This window comes from Microcebus murinus, chromosome 16, assembly GCF_040939455.1.
Source record: "Microcebus murinus isolate Inina chromosome 16, M.murinus_Inina_mat1.0, whole genome shotgun sequence".
NCBI classification, from domain to species: domain Eukaryota; kingdom Metazoa; phylum Chordata; class Mammalia; order Primates; family Cheirogaleidae; genus Microcebus; species Microcebus murinus.
The window spans coordinates 34,357,910-34,374,745 of NC_134119.1; the positions used below are offsets into that span (position 1 = coordinate 34,357,910).

The following is a 16,836-nucleotide window of genomic DNA, read 5'->3' on the forward strand; positions in this document are numbered from 1 at the left end:
TTTGCTTATTTATATGGTGTAAATATTCCTGGCATGGTGATTTCAAGCAATCAACTTGATGTCAATCAGTTTGCAAACTTTCTGAAAATTTAACCACGGACTTTTGTAAGCCTGTCTATACAAGTTGGCTCCAGCACACACCATGAAATAGAACACGGATCTGTTTGTGTCCAAAGGGTACACTCTCACCATTACTCTGTCCCATCTTCTTGAGCAAGGCATAGTCTATATTCGTGCCTAAGTATCAGGGAAAAAGACATCCAAATAAACTTGGTTCAAAGCAGATTGTATAGGTGATCCTTAAAAAACATAAATCTCATCACAAAACTACCCTGCTTAAAATCTTCTCAATGCTGTTTGCATAAAATCCAGTCTCCCTACCATGGCCCACAAGGCTGATAGAGAAACCTTCCCCTCTAGCAGGCACTGTACTAGGCTTGATGATAATGCAGCAGTGAACATGACATACACAATCCCTGCTCTCACGGAGCCTGTAGTCCAGTCAATGAGGCTGTCAATAAACAAGTAAACAATCATTAAGTACAAAATTATAGACTGAATCATACATTTAGTGGAGAAGGTACTAGGAAAGGGAATAATGGGAAGAGGGGTTGCTTACGTGGACTGAGGGTGAGTTGAGGAAGCCACTCTAAGAAAGTAATAGTTGTGCGGCCTCGGACAAGTCACTTTCTGATCCAGCACTGTCGGTTAGAAATATGACAGGAACCACAAAGGAGAGCCACACGTGCAATCTAAAGTTTTCTACTAACCATATTTAAGAAGTAAAAAGAAATGGGTGAAATTAATTTTATAATATATTTCATTTGACCCAATATATCCAAAATGTCATGTTAACATGTAATCAATATAAGTCTTAGAAATCCAGTGTGTATTTTATTTACACTTATGTCACATCTCAATTCAGACTAGCCATATTTCAAGCGCTCAGTAGTGAGTCTAGTATAGTATGGCTAGTAAGTATAGTATTTATAGGATTTAGGGTGGGAATCTGAAGGTATTTTATAGTATTATGGCCAGAATGAGTGAATCAATCAGTAGACTGATTAGCTCATGTATTAAACCATGTTCTGAGCCTCAGTGTCCTCACCTGTGAAATGAGAGTGAAATGAGGATAAATCACTGGAAGCTTGTGAGAGCGCAGGTCAAGCACCCAGCACTCCGCCCTAGACATAAGGGCTTCGCAATAAAACGTAGGTTTCTTTGGGCCTTCCTCTCCCCTCCCTTCCCTCCTCTAAGTCTCCGTCCCTTTCCCCGCCCGTTTCAGGCTCGGGCGGAAGCGGTACAGTCGCAACTGCAGCGCGCTTTACGGTAGCGCTGCCTTTTACCGCAGTGTGGCCAGTTCTCCCGTCGCGCTCCCTTTTACCCCATTGGCTCTGCGACCCCGCTCGCGGCTCTTTACGGCAGTGTGGCTGTAGTTGTAGCTGAGGGTCCCCGCGGTGTGGGTGTGGGTGGAGGGAACCGGCGTACCTGGTGTTGGCTGGGTCCAGGACCATGGACGTGGGCGAACTTCTGAGCTACCAGGTATGAGGGGCGAGAAGGGCCGGGGGACCACCCCCTTACCCGGGCAGGGGTCGCGGGGCCAAAGTCTCTTCATCTGACCTCCCCTTACCCCACTCCCAGGCCCCTTCACTTCTCAAGCCACCCGGGGGCCCAGACTCATTTCTCTTCACTTCCCGAGGCCCTCGTGGGCTCTTTCCATTCATTCCTTTTCAAGGCCTGAACCCCTTCAGCTCCTCTTCCTCACCCTGGGGCCTGGTTTCCTTCAACTCCCCTGAAGCCCCAGTTTCTCTTTTCACAACCTTCCATCCCCTCTCAGCTCGCTTTTCCCCCCGTCATTGAGGTGTGGTGGGAGAGCACGGGTCTTTCGTGGATTTGAGCCCCAGCTTCCCACTGACTGGTTGTGTGGCTTTTGGACAAGTCATTTTCCTTTCTTTGAGCCTCAGTTTTTGTAGTATCTATACAGTAGAGACAGTAGTAACTGCCTGGTAGGGTTATTTGAGGGCAGTACCAACTAATGCATGTGAGAGCTGGTTGTAAAGTGTAGAAGGCTGTGCTTGTGTAATTGTGGCTTTTGGGAGATGTTTGGAACTCTAGCAAAGGATAGGTTCCTAGGAATCTTCTTGTCCCTTTTGCTCAGGATACTTGTGGGGAAACGGTGTCCCAACAGGCAAGGACTTGTCCAAAGCCACTCAGAAACCAACAGCTGGGATTAGAGCTCAGGTGACCTGACTCCTGTCCAGCATGGTAGCTACTAGCCACATATGGCTGTTGAATGCTTGAAATGTGACTAGTCTGAATTGAGAAGTAGTGTAAGTTTAAAATCTCACTGAATTTTGAAGACTTAGTATGAAAAAAGTAAATTTTAAAATATTGATTACATGATCATCCTGATCATGTCAGTTACATTGATTATTGGTAATAACGATTAAAAGATATTAATAGGTGAAAATAATTAATGTAAAATATCTTAATTTTCATGTTGATTACCTGTTGAAAAGATAATACTTAGGATTCATTGGGTTAAAGAAAATATATTATTAAAATCAATATCACCTTTCTTTTTTATTTTTATTTTTTGAGACAGAGTCTTGTTTTTGTTGCCCAGGCTAGAGTGAGTGGCCGTGGCGTCAACCTAGCTCACAGCAACCTCAAACTCCTGGGCTCACGCAATCCTGCTGCCTCAGCCTCCCGAGTAGCTGGGATTACAGGCATTCGCCACCATGCTCGGCTAATTTTTTCTATATGTATTAGTTGGCCAATTAATTTCTTTCTATTTATAGTAGAGATGGGGTCTCGCTTTTGTTCAGGCTGGTTTCAAACTCTTGACCTGGAGCAATCCGCCCGCCTCTGCCTCCCAGAGTGCTAGGATTACAGGCATGAGCCATCGCGTCCGGCCTCAATGTCACCTTTTAAAAACCTTTTTTTTTTTTTTTTTTTTTTTTTTTTGAGACAGAGTCTCACTTTGTTGCCCAGGCTAGAGTGAGTGCCATGGCATCAGCCTAGCTCACAGCAACCTCAAACTCCTGGCTCAAGCAATCCTCCTGCCTCAGCCTCCCAAGTAGCTGGGACTACAGGCATTCGCCACCATGCCCGGCTAATTTTTTGTATATATATTAGTTGGCCAATTAATTTCTTTCTATTTATAGTAGAGACGGGGTCTCGCTCTTGCTCAGGATGGTTTCGAACTCCTGACCTCGAGCAATCCGCCCGCCTCGGCCTCCCAGAGAGCTAGGATTACAGGCGTGAGCCACCACGCCCGGCCTAAAAACCTTTTTTAATGTGGCCACTGGAAAATGTAAAGTTACATAAGTGGTCCGTTTGCGGCTTTCATTTTATTTTATTGGACAGCGCTGCTGCTGTAGAAAATAACATCTCGGGATGGGGTCGAGGCCCTGTTACTTTAGATAAGGTGGTTGGGGAAGAACTCTGAGGAATGGATATTGAAGGACTGAAGATTGAGAAGGAGCCAGTCATGTAAAGGGGGCACAGTGGTGGAGGCGGAGGGAACAGCCTATTAGAGGACCAGGAGGAGGATTGATGTAGCTGGAACATGGGGAGTGAGCAGGAGAATGGTAGGCGACAAAGCTGGAGATGTAGGCCCATGACACACTATGTAGGCCTTCCTTGTGGGCCATGATAAAGAGTTTGAATTTTATATTGAGCGATATTATGGATAACTTCATTCAACACATTGTTTACAGATGAAAAGTGAATGCTGGTCTGATAAAGGAATTTACCTGAGGTTGTAGGCCAAGGTGGTGGGCAGAGTTGAAAATCAGAGTCCTAGTCTCTTTATTTCCAGCTCTGTTCATTTCTTACGTGTGTTATTCATGCGATTTCCTTTCTGTAAGATCTATGTCCAGTCTTCCTCTTCCTAAAAGATGGTATAGTCTGGAATCTAGTCCACACTTAGTCAAATGCACCTATCCCTTTGTGGAAAGTCATGATGAGTTTCTATCAGATGAGTTTTTGGATGCAAAAACTCTTTGAAAACAGTAACATTTTATAGACATGAAAGATGCTTTACTTACCTGCAGCATCTCTCTAAATCCTTATTAACAACCCTATGAGGAAAGTACTATTTTTAATCCCTGTTGCACAGATACGGAAACTAAGGTACAAAAAAGTCCCTGCCTTAAGGCATCTAGCCAGGTAGTGTGTCATGGGCAGAGTTCTCAGGCAGTCTTATTCCATAGCTGGCACTGCTAACCACTGTGCTGTGTTGCCTGCCTACTGTGTGCCAGAAGCTGAGCCAAGGTGCTTTCAGACAAGTTCTCGTGTTTAATTCTCTCAAGGTTGAGAAGGAGCCAGTCATGTGAAGGGGGCACAGTGGTGGAGGTGGAGGGAACAGCCTATTAGAGGACCAGCAGGAGAATTGATGTAGCTGGAACATGGAGAGTGACCAGGAGAATGGTAGGTGATGAAGCTGGAGATGTAGGCAGATGACTCACTATGTAGGCCTTCTTTGCGGGCATGGAAGGATTTATTTTCTATAAAATTGGCATGCCTGTCTTATAGAAAAGGAAATTCAAGCTAGAGTGGTCAAGTTATGTGCCTAAAGTCAAACAGCCAGTAAGGAGCAGGGCCAGAACTGAAACTAACTGAACACCCAAATGTAGTTTTACATTTTGTTTTCAGATTTTAAAAAAATTTAAAAATTGAAGTATAGTACACATGTAGAGGAATGCATAAATCTTAAGAGCCATTGATTATAGTTATTATTTATGAAGTAGACTCAGTGGGACCACTGAAGTTCACTTCGTGGAGACATGTGGATATGAAGTTGTCTGATTTGAATATCCCCACCCTTGGAGTTTGGTTCAGTAAGTCTCCAATGGTACTTTAGATTTTGCATTTCTGGGAGATTTGGGTTGTAATCCCATCTTTATCATTACTTATCTGGGTGACTCAGGACAAGTCATTTTCCCTCTCTGTAAATAATTTTTTTTTTTTAATCACTTGCAAAATGAGGAGACTGGACTATATGGCTTCAGGTTCTTTCCATTCCTAAAATATATAGAGAGACTAAGGTGAATTCCATTCCTAAAATTCAGAGACTAAGCAAGGAAAAATATCATGCAGTGTCAGAAAATGTTTATTTAAAATATTTAATATTTTTAGTAAAGAAAAGAAAGAAATGAAGTTTTCTTTTTGGGTGTCTATTAAATTTCATCTTGGGGCCAGGTACAGTGGCTCATGCCTATAATCCTAGCACTTTGGGAGGTCAAGGCAAGAGGATCACTTAAAGGCCAGGAGTTCAAGACCAGCCTGAACAACATAGTGAGACCCTGTCTTTACAAAAAATAGGAAAATTAGCTGGGTGTGGTGGAGTGTGCAAATAGTCCCAACTACTCAGGTCACCGAGGCACTTGAGCCCAGGAGTTTGAGATTGCAGTGAACTATGATGACACCATGGCACTCTAACCTGGGCAATGGAGTGAGACCCTGTCTTTTAAAAAACATTTTTTTTTCTTTTCACTTTTGGGGCAACTTGTTGGGAAGATTCCAATTTTCTGCTGAGATTGGTTCTTCTATGAATAATAGAGTTAGGCACTAAGTGCCTCAGTATATGCCTTATATCCTTGACATATGTTAACTATTCATTTGAGAAGACTGGAGAATTACAATGTGGACAGGAGGTGATGGAAAAAGTCTTCAAGAGGAAACTAGTTATGTTCCCAATATGGAAATTCACTTTTTTGATGCCTTCAGGCTTAGACATCTCATCAAGAAGTGTGCCCAGCAGTGCTTTGGCTGAGAAGTTTCTGCTGCATAGGCACGTATATGAACTCCAGGGCACTCTCATTAATACTAATTCCACAGATGTCTGGAAAAAGTTCTTGCCTCCGAAGTTTTGCAATAAAGAATTCACATTTAATGCAGCTTGTGACATGAGAGGAATTCTCTTTGAGGCAGATTGGGGTCAGGGACCCTAGGTTTTGGTGATATTGCAGACTCCCACTCCTCTTGTCACTTATCAGTAATATCTTAGCATTTCCCTTAGGTTGCAGGGGCTAAGAGGAGTCTCTAAACTTGCTCCTTTCCCTCTCTTTCTTTCTTTGAAATGAAGTTTTTTAATGATAATAAACTGACAGGAACAGTATTGAAATATTTGAGAGGAGGAAAACTACTATCCTAATCCAATAAATATTTTTTATATTACCATAGTCCTTATGTATTTTGTGTGGCTGTAACTATCGTATAGCTAGTTTTGTGTTCTATGTTTTTAATTTAACATTGCCAGAAATATTTTCTGTATTATTAAATATAACATAGCCTTCATGCTATTTTTAATATTTACATACTTTTTGCTTGCATGATAGACCACTTTTCCCTAAAGTATTCCCTTATAATTAGATATTTAGGTGGTTTCTAGGTTTTTGTTCTTGGAGATAATATTGCAGTGAACTTCTTTGTTCATGTGGCATTTTTTTCCCTCTCATAGTCATTAGTAATTACCATGTGCCATCTTCTGTGCTAAGTATTGCATGTACTAAAATTATTAAGACACGGTCCTGGGCCTTAAAGAATTCATAATTTAAGGAGCGAGACAGACATTTAAACAACTAACTGTATGAATAAAAGCATTATGGGAGCACAATGGAAGGAAAGATTGGATATGCCTGGAGAGGCACGTATTGGTGGGGATGGATTTGGTTTGGTCATTAAAGAAAAGAGATGATACTAGAATCTCATACTTGATGTGTGGATAGGAATTTCTGTGGGTGGTAAAGTAGGCTGGGGATGGTCCTTTTTGACTGGGATTAAAAGCAAAAGCAGGGGAGTGAAATGTTCAGAGCATTGAGTAAATGGAGGGAAGTGACAAGAGAGGATGGGGTCTTCTTAGCTGCAGATATGTTAAGTGATCCATAGTGCTTATGTGGAGTTAATTCTTTATCAGTTTATAGTGCTAATTGTAAACTGTGTGTATTCCATTGTAATTGCTATCTTGATATACTAGTTGTATTTTTTTCCTATTAATCTAGTAGGATTATAAAATGTTAGTTCAAGGTTGCTTTAATAGCCATGTTCTTTTCTTGTGTTTGTTTATCATTTGTATTTCTTATCTGGCTCTTAAGGTAGTAGTTGTTTCGTAATTGAGCTTTTCTGTTATGCTTTTTGTCGTTGTGTGGATAAGAAACATTATTGAAAGCCTGAATACTGGTGCTCAAATATATCTTTCATTCTGTGGTAGTCTCATCTTACCTATAACCCTAAGAATGCTATTCTAATCATAATGTCATTTTATAGCATCATGAAGTAGGCTCTTTATGCATGAGTTTAGTACTTTTCAAAGTTACTTTTTGTTAGAAGTGTGACTATAAATAATAAAGAGCTATTCTCATTGATACTTCCATTTCAGAGTGTTTTCTGTTTCACCTCTTGACTGATTTTTTTTTTAAGTTCATTTCCTCCCTTTGCATCCTTGTCATCCTCTCCCTTGCCTCTGGCTCATTCTTCTCACACTCACAAAACGTATTGTATTTATATGCCTCCTTGTACATGTTCTTTACTAGACTGTAGCCTTAGAGGCAGGGACCAGCACTTAGCAGAGTGTCAGCCACAGTCAATGTCTAATTAAGTGGTTGTTTAGTGATTGAGTGAATGAACCAGTACATGCCTTCAAATATGCTGTGTTGTTTCATCTTTTGGAAAGCCTTTGCGCTGTTACCTTGTTCGTTTGTTGGCCTGTATCTCTGCTTTTGTGTTAGACTTCAAGAAAATTTGATTCACACCATTACAGTTTCTGAATTGTTTTCCTCTTCCTTGTCATATATTGCTACTCTTGCTACAGAACCTATATTCTTTTTTTTTTAACTTTTTATTGTGAATTAATTTTAAGCTTAGGGAAAATTTACAAAAATAATACAGTTTCCATATATTCCTCATCTAGCTTCCCCTAAAGTTAACATCTTACATAACCATTGTATAATGATCACAACCAGGAGATTAAAATTCATATAATATTAGTAACTAAACTGCACACTTACTTAATTCAGATGTCACCAGTGTTTGCAATAATGGTCTCTTTCTGTTCTGGGATCCTTCATTGCATTTAATTGTCATATTTCCTTATTCTCCCGTTGTCCTTCATTTTTGAAGCATGCTGGTCAGTTATTTTGTACAATGCCCCAAACCTACATTCTTGAGGGTTGCCAGTGTTTTTTTGCCAAAGATTTTATTGGACTCTTTATTCTTGACTCTTCACTAGAATTTCACTCTATGAGCCTATTCCTCATCTTTTTGGAAGAATTCATTCATTCTTTTCCTTTCAACACCTTTTTGTAGACAGCTCTTAGCTCCCTAGCCCTGATTTATGTTTCATATGTCTATTGGACATTCTGGCTAGGTGTTCCGGTATCACATAATTCTCTGCTTCCTCTTGTGCCTGTCCCCGTGGCAACTTTGCATTTTAGTTAGGGGTGTCGATGTTCAGCAGACTTGAAAGAAGCCTTGGAGCTATTTCTCAAAGATGAAAGGGCTCAAAGATGAAAGACAAGGTTCTCTCCTCATGGATCCTACAAGCTCATGAACAGAGGCCAGCTCTTCTCTCAGGAATTAAGAAGGTGTTAGGATATGAAAATGATTAACTCACAGTCTAGATAGGGCAATGATTACGTCACTTCTTACTCTTGTGGAGCTTTTAGTGTAATGGGGGTATACCACATATTTGAAAGTTTGGAGGCATGAACAAGATGTCGTGGCAGAAAGGCACGAGCAGCTCTGCTGGTGAGAAGTTGGGAAAGGCTTCATGGAGGAGGTTCTACATCTTCAGGAGTCATCTTTCCATCCCTTCCTTCTGTTCCAACCACCACCACCTTAGTTGAGACTCTTAAGACTTGGTCACATAAGTAGCCAGGTAGGAGGTCTTACTTTTTGTTGTTGTGGATCTCATATAGGCTTGGTGAATATAGGTTTATTTCCTCTGTAGGCTAACAGAACACTTCTCCAGTCATAGACTTCAGCCTTACCCATTCCAGCTTCCTTGGAGATAGGTCTTATTGAGTTGGCTTCCTAACTTTGGAGGTGAACTTGAGGAAGACAGCCATACCTTTCTGTGATCTCTCATTAGGTGTCACTATTTAAATTGGGGGCTGAATTTGTAAGGTTTAACCCATGAGAAGTTTTCCTGTATAAAAATGACTACATTGAGAATATGGATGGTTCAAAATGGCTTGTCAGCACGTTGGAGAAAATAATTCAAAGCATATGCCCTTCTGAATTGTGCCTATGAGGGGGTCTCTTAATGTTTAGTGTAGTGGATGAACACAAACTCTGGCTCAGATTGCTTGCATTTGAATCCCAGCTCTGCTACTTGCTAGCTGTGTGACCTTGAGTCAGTTAATTAACCTCTTTAAGACTCAGGTCTTCATCTTTAAAATGAATATTGTATAAAAGTATCTATCTTTGCTGTACCATCTTTTAAAAATTTCCTCTTTACCATGTTTTGTTAAAATAGAGGATTAAATGAGACAACATGGGTAATGCCAAGTAGTATAGTGCCTGACACATAGTAAGTGTCCAGTAAATATTAGCTGTTAATTTTCATTATTGATATCGTTACAAACAACACACATGCTACAGAATAAAAAAGGTTTATTTTGAATCCTGCAAAACTGCTTCAGTATTCCCAAGGTTATTAGTCCCTTGCAGAGTAAGGTTTAGAATGCTGTACAATGAAATGAGAGTAGTTTGTCACCCACAGTATAGAAATGTTCTCAGTAGGTTGAAGCGCAACCCTGTTGTACCACAGTTAGCAGTCATTGATATCAAGAATTATTACATCAACACAATAATTCTTTTCCCCAGATCTCTGTAATATTGCTAAGGCATCTTTGTTTTCCTCTCATCTAGTACCAGGAATCTCATTTACAAATTTCTCCTCTCGTTTGTTTCCCCGCCCCTTAGTGTCCGAAAGGAAGTGATTGGGTTTGGTCTGAGTCTTGTATAGCTATAGAGGAATTGGAATTAGGAGAAGTTATAGCAGGAATTCTGATACTGCATTTACCTTCTCCAAGGTCAGCCATTTGGCTCTTTAGTACTTCAGCTGAATACAGGCATACCTCCAAGTACTGAGGGTTCAGTTTCAGACCACTCCAATAAAGCAGGTTACATTAATTTTTTGGTTTTCTAGTGCATATAAAAATTATGTTTATACTGTGCTGTAATCTATTAGGGGTACAATAGCATTATGTCCAAAAATGTACACATCATAATTAAAAATACTTTATTGCTAAAAAATGCTAACAATCATTTGAGCTTTCAGTGAGTTGTCCTTATTTTGCTGGTGATACTGATGGCTGCTGATGGATCAAGGTGGTGGTTGCTGAAGGTTGGAGTGGCTGTGGCAATTTTTAAAAATAAGACAACAATGAAGTTTGCTCTATTGATTGACTCTTCATTTCACATAAGATTTCTCTGTAGCATGTAATGCTATTTGATAGCATTTTACCCACAGGAGAACTTCTTTCAGAATTGGAGTCAATCCTCTCAAACCCTGCTGCTGCTTTATCAACTAAGTTTATGTAACATCCTAAATCCTTTGTTGTCATTTCAACAGTGTTCATAGCATCTACACCAGGAATAAATTCCATCACAAGAAACCACTTTCTTTGCTCATACATAAGAAGCAACTTATCATCTGTTCAAGTTTTATCATGAGATTGCAGCATTTCAGTCAATATCTTCAAGCTCTACTTCTAATTATAGTTCTTTTGTTATTTACACCATATCTGCAGTTACTTCATCCACTAATGTCTTGAACCCCTCAAAGTCATCTGTGAGGGTTGCAATCAATTTCTTCCAGACTTCTATTAATTTTGATATCTTGATCTCCTCCCATTAATCACAAATGTTTTTACTGGCATCTAGAATGGTGAATCTTTTCCAGAAGGTTTTCAATTTACATTTTCCAGATTCTTCAGAGGAAACAATATCCATGGCAGCTATAACCTTAAGAATGTGTTTCTTGGCCGGGCGCGGTGGCTCACGCCTGTAATCCTAGCACTCTGGGAGGCCCAGGCGGGCGGATTGCTCGAGGTCAGGAGTTCGAAACCAGCCTGAGCAAGAGCGAGACCCCGCCTCTACTATAAATAGAAAGAAATTAATTGGCCAACTAATACATATGAAAAAAATAAGCCGGGCATGGTGGCACATGTCTATAGTCCCAGCTACTCAGGAGGCTGAGGCAGTAGGATTGCTTGAACCCAGGAGTTTGAGGTTGCTGTGAGCTAGGGTGATGCCACGGCACTCACTCTAGCCTGGGCAACAAAGCAAGACTCTGTCTCAAAAAAAAAAAAAAAAAAAAGAAAAAAGAAAGAAAGAATGTGTTTCTTAAATAATAAAACTTGAAAGACAAAATACTACTTGATCCATGGGCCACAGAATGGATATTGTTATTAGTAGGCATGAAAACAGTAATAATCTTGTACGTATGCATTGGAGCTCTTGGGTGACCAGGTATGTTTTCAATGAGCAGTAATATTTTGAAAGGAATCTTTTTTCCTGAGCAGTAGGTCTCAATAGTGGGCTTAAAATATTCAGTGAGCCATACTGCAAACAGATGCACTGTCATCTAGGCTTTTTTGTTCTATTTATATAGCACATGCCAAGTAGACTTAGCATCATTGTTAAGGGCCCTAGGATTTTTGAAATGGTGAATGAACATTGGCTTCAACTTAAAGTTACCAGCTGCATTAGCCCCTAACAAGAGAGTCAGTTTGTTCTTTGAAATTTTGAAGCAAGGCATTGACTTCTCTCTAGCTAAGGTTGTTTTGTCTACATTGAAAATCTGTTGTTTAGTGTAGTCACCTTCATTGGTGATCTTAGGTAGATCTTCTGGATCACTTGTTGGTTCACCTTGCACTTTTATGTTATGGAGATGGCTTCTCTCCTTAAACCTCATGAACCAACCTCTGCTAGCTTCAGACTTTCTTATGTGGCTTCCTTACCTCTCTCAGCTTGCACAGAATTGAAGAGAGTTAGGACCTTGCTCTGGATTAGGCTTTGGTTTAAGGAAATTTTGTGGCTTGTTTGATCTTTTATCCACACCACTCAAACTTTCTCTGTATGAGCAATAAGGCTGTTTTACTTTTTTATTAGTCATATGTCTAGTGGAGTAGCACTTTGAGTTTTCTTTAACCACTTCGGTACGGCGCTCACCCAGCCACGAAACCTTGCCCACAGCCGGCACTCATAGTCCAACCATAGTTTGTGCTGTGCATTGACGACAAATCTCTTTTGCTCTTGTGTGATGAGGAAAGCTTTAAAGCATTGAAAGCTTGTTTTACTTTACAGGCAGCTTTACTTGTAATGTAAATCAGAATAGGTAACATATACATATATGTTTTTATTACATTATTTTTAAATGTTCACAATTTTATTTTGATAAATGAAAAATTAGAAAAGTCATCATGGCTGTTGGCTAAAGTCGCTGTGTACGTTCATCTGTGGCTATCAACTATAGTTGACGCTCCTACTGAAGTGGTTAAGAACTTTTCCTTTACATTCACAACTTGGCTAACTAGTGCAAAAGGCCTAGCTTTTGGCCTAGCTTTCAGTCTGTCTTTACTTTTGACATGCCTTCCTCACTAAAGCTAAGTCATTTCTAGCTTTCGATTTAAAGTGAGAAACATGCAAGTCTTTCTCTCACTTGAACACTTAGAGGCCATTGTAGGCTTATTAATTGGCCTAATTTCAATTGTTGTTTCCCAGGGTATATGGAAGCCTAAGGAGAGGGAGAGAGATGGGGGACTGGCCAGTCAGTGGAGGAGTCACTGTCACAAATCAGAGATCAGTGATTACAGATCACCATTACAGATATAATAATAATGAAAACGTTTAAAACATTATAATAATTACCAAAATGTGATATACAGGCATGAAGAGAGCACATACTATTGGAAAAATGGCACGGATAGACTTGCTTGATGAAGGGTTGCCACAAACCTTTAATTTCTAAAAAGTGCATTGTCTGTAAAGTGCAATAAAATGAAGTGTGCCTGTGGTTCAAAACCATTTTCTTTTCTATAGAGTTCCAGAAATACTCATCTGAAAGTATTGGCCTAAACTTTAGGACTCCAGCTCAATTTGTGAGTTGGTAAATAGAAACTGGATTCTCTTCATCCTGGAGTTCAGTGAAAGATCCAGTGAGACTACCACAGTGCATTTCCATCTTTTAACTTGTTTTACATTATCAGTTGCTTGTAAACAGATTATCTACTTTGACTCCTTGGACTTCCTTTCAGCTAACAACCCAGTAATGTCCAGAGTCACTGAACTGAGAAACCAAGCAGAGTGTCGTGTTGTTTCTCTTGGAATATATCTGACTTTATTCCAAAAGCAAGTATGAATGATTATTGAACAGTTAGTTTGGCATTATTCATGTGCTCATTCTGTTAATACATAAAATTGAGGGTTGATTACATTTTTTATTTGACCCCCCATTCTTCCCAAGAGCATCTGAGTTTAAAATTTCTTTTGGGATCTTTGATAGACATAAACATTAATAGTACATCAGTCCTTTGCTGCTGTATAATGTTGGAATGCTATTTTCTTTGCAGCTTTGGATAAAAAGAAAAGAATTATAGTTACAGCTTGTCATGTTTTAACAGTCTCTCTGAACATTGGAAGAGCTAATAGCTTACCAGACTAATGATGAGAGAAAGTTTTGAGCATCTCAAGGTTACATGATTATTTACAGAGAAGCTGCAACATGGAGCAGGGCTCTGGCCAGAAGTATACTCTGTTGGGCAAAGGATGGTAGCTGAAAGAAACCCATAATGAGGTTCGTTTTTAAAAAAGGTGGTACATAACTCCTCATTTACCTGGTGTCTTTGGACAATACAGTTTTCGTCATAGACAGATTTTCCAGCTAACTGAAGCCTATAAGTAGCGTGAGAATGCTAAAACAAGAAGAAACCTAGAGATGATGTATTCCAACTTCCTTTGTTTTTTTTTTACAGTTGGGGAAGCCATAGCCCTGAGGGAAAGTAACTTGCCTCATGATCCAAACTGCTTGGTGCCAAAATGGAGTTCAGAGTAGTGCTTTGTGCATGATGATGCCACCTCTTCTTTGACTTGTACAGAACTTGTATTTTTCATCATACTGTATGCAGATCTTTCTAAAACGTACATTCTTACCATTCTCAGGAGGTCACATAGTGGTCTCAGGATCGTCATTATGAGTACATGTTAATTGTGCCCAAATTCTCTCATGACCTTTTGAAGTGTGGAAAGCTTTTACTTCTGTGCTGAGGAATGTTATGAAGTTTGAGTTCTTGTGCCTACTTTTTAATAGTTTTCATTCCTCTCTTTGGTGTCAGCCACCACTCCTTACTGTTATTGTTTATTTGATAGAATTATATCTAACCTCTAAGGCCTTTTCCCCCCATTCTTTTAATGGTTTCATGAAAGTGGAGGTTATTGGATGAATGAGGCATTAGTATTCTTGGTTATCTTTGGTTGAACTATAAAATTTTAGAGCTCATCTGCTAGATACTGAAGTCTGTAAGATTCTAGAAATCACATCAACCTGACTTGTCTTATTTTCCATGTAGCATTTCATTTAAAACCTCTTTGCCTACCACTGCCATCTTGGGAACTTGAGAACATCTGAGCAATTACTGTTGCCCACTAATCATGAATCTTTCAAGAGAAACTAGCACTCAACAAATAGCGGCTTGCCCTGGCCTTCCTTGCAGTGCCCCTTTCTTTCATGCCTGCTTATTTTACTGGGGGGTAGCCACTTATCTAATTGCCTTAACTCTGAATCTTTCAGCCAGCCTTATATCCAAATTCACAGATTCATTAGCCCATGAAATCTAGATTTTATCAGTCACCTGAGACCCTGCATGCTTGTTCTCAACCTATTTATGATTCTGCCTAGTTCCTATCTTGTGCTTGACTCTTGGCTCTCTCTTTCATATCCTGTCTCTCCTTTTTCCCTTGCCTCCCAAACACAACACTAGTTTCTTTTAGACTTGGTATGTACTCTCTGGCTCCCACCTGCTGACTCACATTATCAAGGACTCTGGATGGCAGGGACTGGAGCTGCCTTATATAGTGTGCCTCATAATGTGTATCTTGCCCTAGACAGACCTTTAAGACCACACTTTGGCCCTAGCCCATTAGTGATTACTTTGTCCAGTCCATTTGATCTTCCTGTAAAAGGACAGTTTGAGCAAAACCATACCCAATAGACTTGCAGATTTTCCAACTTTGCAACTTTGACATTCTATGAGTTCTCTATCTTGGTCTTGTCTCCCTCTGCCGTTGTTTCCTAGTCATTCACCAGGGGTTGGCGAAGAAATAGGATGTTGTTTACTTTGTTTCTTGGGCATTGTGACATATGGTCACAGTCAGGCTGTGAGCCAATCCAGATTTTTGGAGGTTAGTAAATTTCACTTGGATTAGTGTTCCATATTGAGCCTTTTTATTCTTTAATCATTCAACACATATTTATTAAATGCCTACTAAATGTAAGATATTATACTAGATGGTGGAAATAGAGTGATACACAGGATAGTCACAGTCCTTGCCTTTGTGAAACTTATATCCAGGGAAGCAAGACAGGCAATAATAAGAAAAACCAATACAAATAAATAAGAATGTCTAAAGAAGCAAACATATAAGGTAAACAAAAACAAGATAATTTAAAATATGGATAGGCAGGGAAAAAATGGGCTAATGTAATAGAGTAATGGGGGAGCAGTGGTTATTTACATCAGAAGGTTCTAGAAGGCCCCTCCGAAAGGGACCTTTGAGCTGAGAATGATGAGAAAGATCCAGCCATATGAAGAGCTGTGGGAATAGCAAAGTAGGTTAGTCCAAGGGAAAAGCCATTACGAAAGCCCTGAGGTGGGAACAAACATTTGAGTCAGTATGGTTAGAGCTTGGTCAGTGAAGAGGGATGGTTGAGATAAGGACAGAGAGGTTACCTATGGGGAGGAGGTAGAACCCTAACATTCTTGGACTTTATTCTCAGCACAATGGGAAGCTATTGGGTGTTTTAAGCTGTGGAGTGAGACAATTTGGTTTATGTTTTAAAAGATCACTGCATCTGCAGATTAGAGAATAGATTATAGGGGAGCAATCTGGCCAGCTTAGTTGTTGAAGGGGGTATAGAATTCACCTTTGTGCTGCAGAGGGCCGCAGCTGAAGCTGTACTTTCCCGGGGATAATTGCTTTCCCACCTAGGTTGTTTTCAGAATCTTTAGTTCTAAACATTTAATCTGTGTTCTGGCTTAATCAAGAAGCAGCTCTCTCCTGTTGCCAGGCTTGGCTCAGAAAATGTGGGCATGGTGCCTTTTGCTGAGCACCCTGGCCTAGAGAGAATGCAGAAAGCAGCCCCTGATGGACCCTAGGACAATGCAACTGACCCTAGCACCTGCTAACTTGTGGGAAGCTTTGGAATCCATAGACTTTATTGCTTCTGCAAAACAATTGCAGATGGTCTGAACTGATGATTAAATATCACTGCTGCATTGCCCAGATCTGCTGTGGCCATCTTCTCCATATCTGGTTTTATGTTATAGTGGGTAATTAAGGGGGCACAGCCATTTCTGGTTACTTCCAGGACATCGTTTTCAGTCGACATCGGGGGAAATTTCAGTTTCTGTCAGTTGTGTAAGTGACTGCTGTGAGCAGTGGTTGTGAATGGCTACTTTTGTTTTCAAAATTAAAAACCCACAAAACTTAAAAAGAACTCTCTCTAATGAAAGGGATTGCCTGCTATTGCTGTCTCTGCAGCTCTTCCAGTGGGAGTTCTGCCATCAGACTTGTCAGAGTTGTTTGGCAGGGACTTTTTCTCTTGAG

At 40.1% G+C, this 16,836-nt stretch overlaps 1 protein-coding gene across 3 annotated transcripts in view; it reads left to right on the plus strand.

Annotated features, from left to right (window-relative positions):
- The first annotated feature begins 1,410 nt into the window (after positions 1–1,410).
- The window catches only part of CTNNBL1 (catenin beta like 1), a 164,944-nt gene continuing 149,518 nt past the window's right edge, over positions 1,411–16,836 (plus strand). For all 3 annotated transcript variants that reach the window (XM_076011114.1, XM_012754875.2, XM_012754874.2), the window contains exon 1: positions 1,411–1,542. Coding sequence is in view for 1 of the 3 variants with exons in the window: in XM_012754874.2 (XP_012610328.1) it covers positions 1,513–1,542 (30 nt within the window). In the remaining 2 variants the exon portion in view is untranslated. The remainder of the gene's footprint in view (positions 1,543–16,836) is intronic.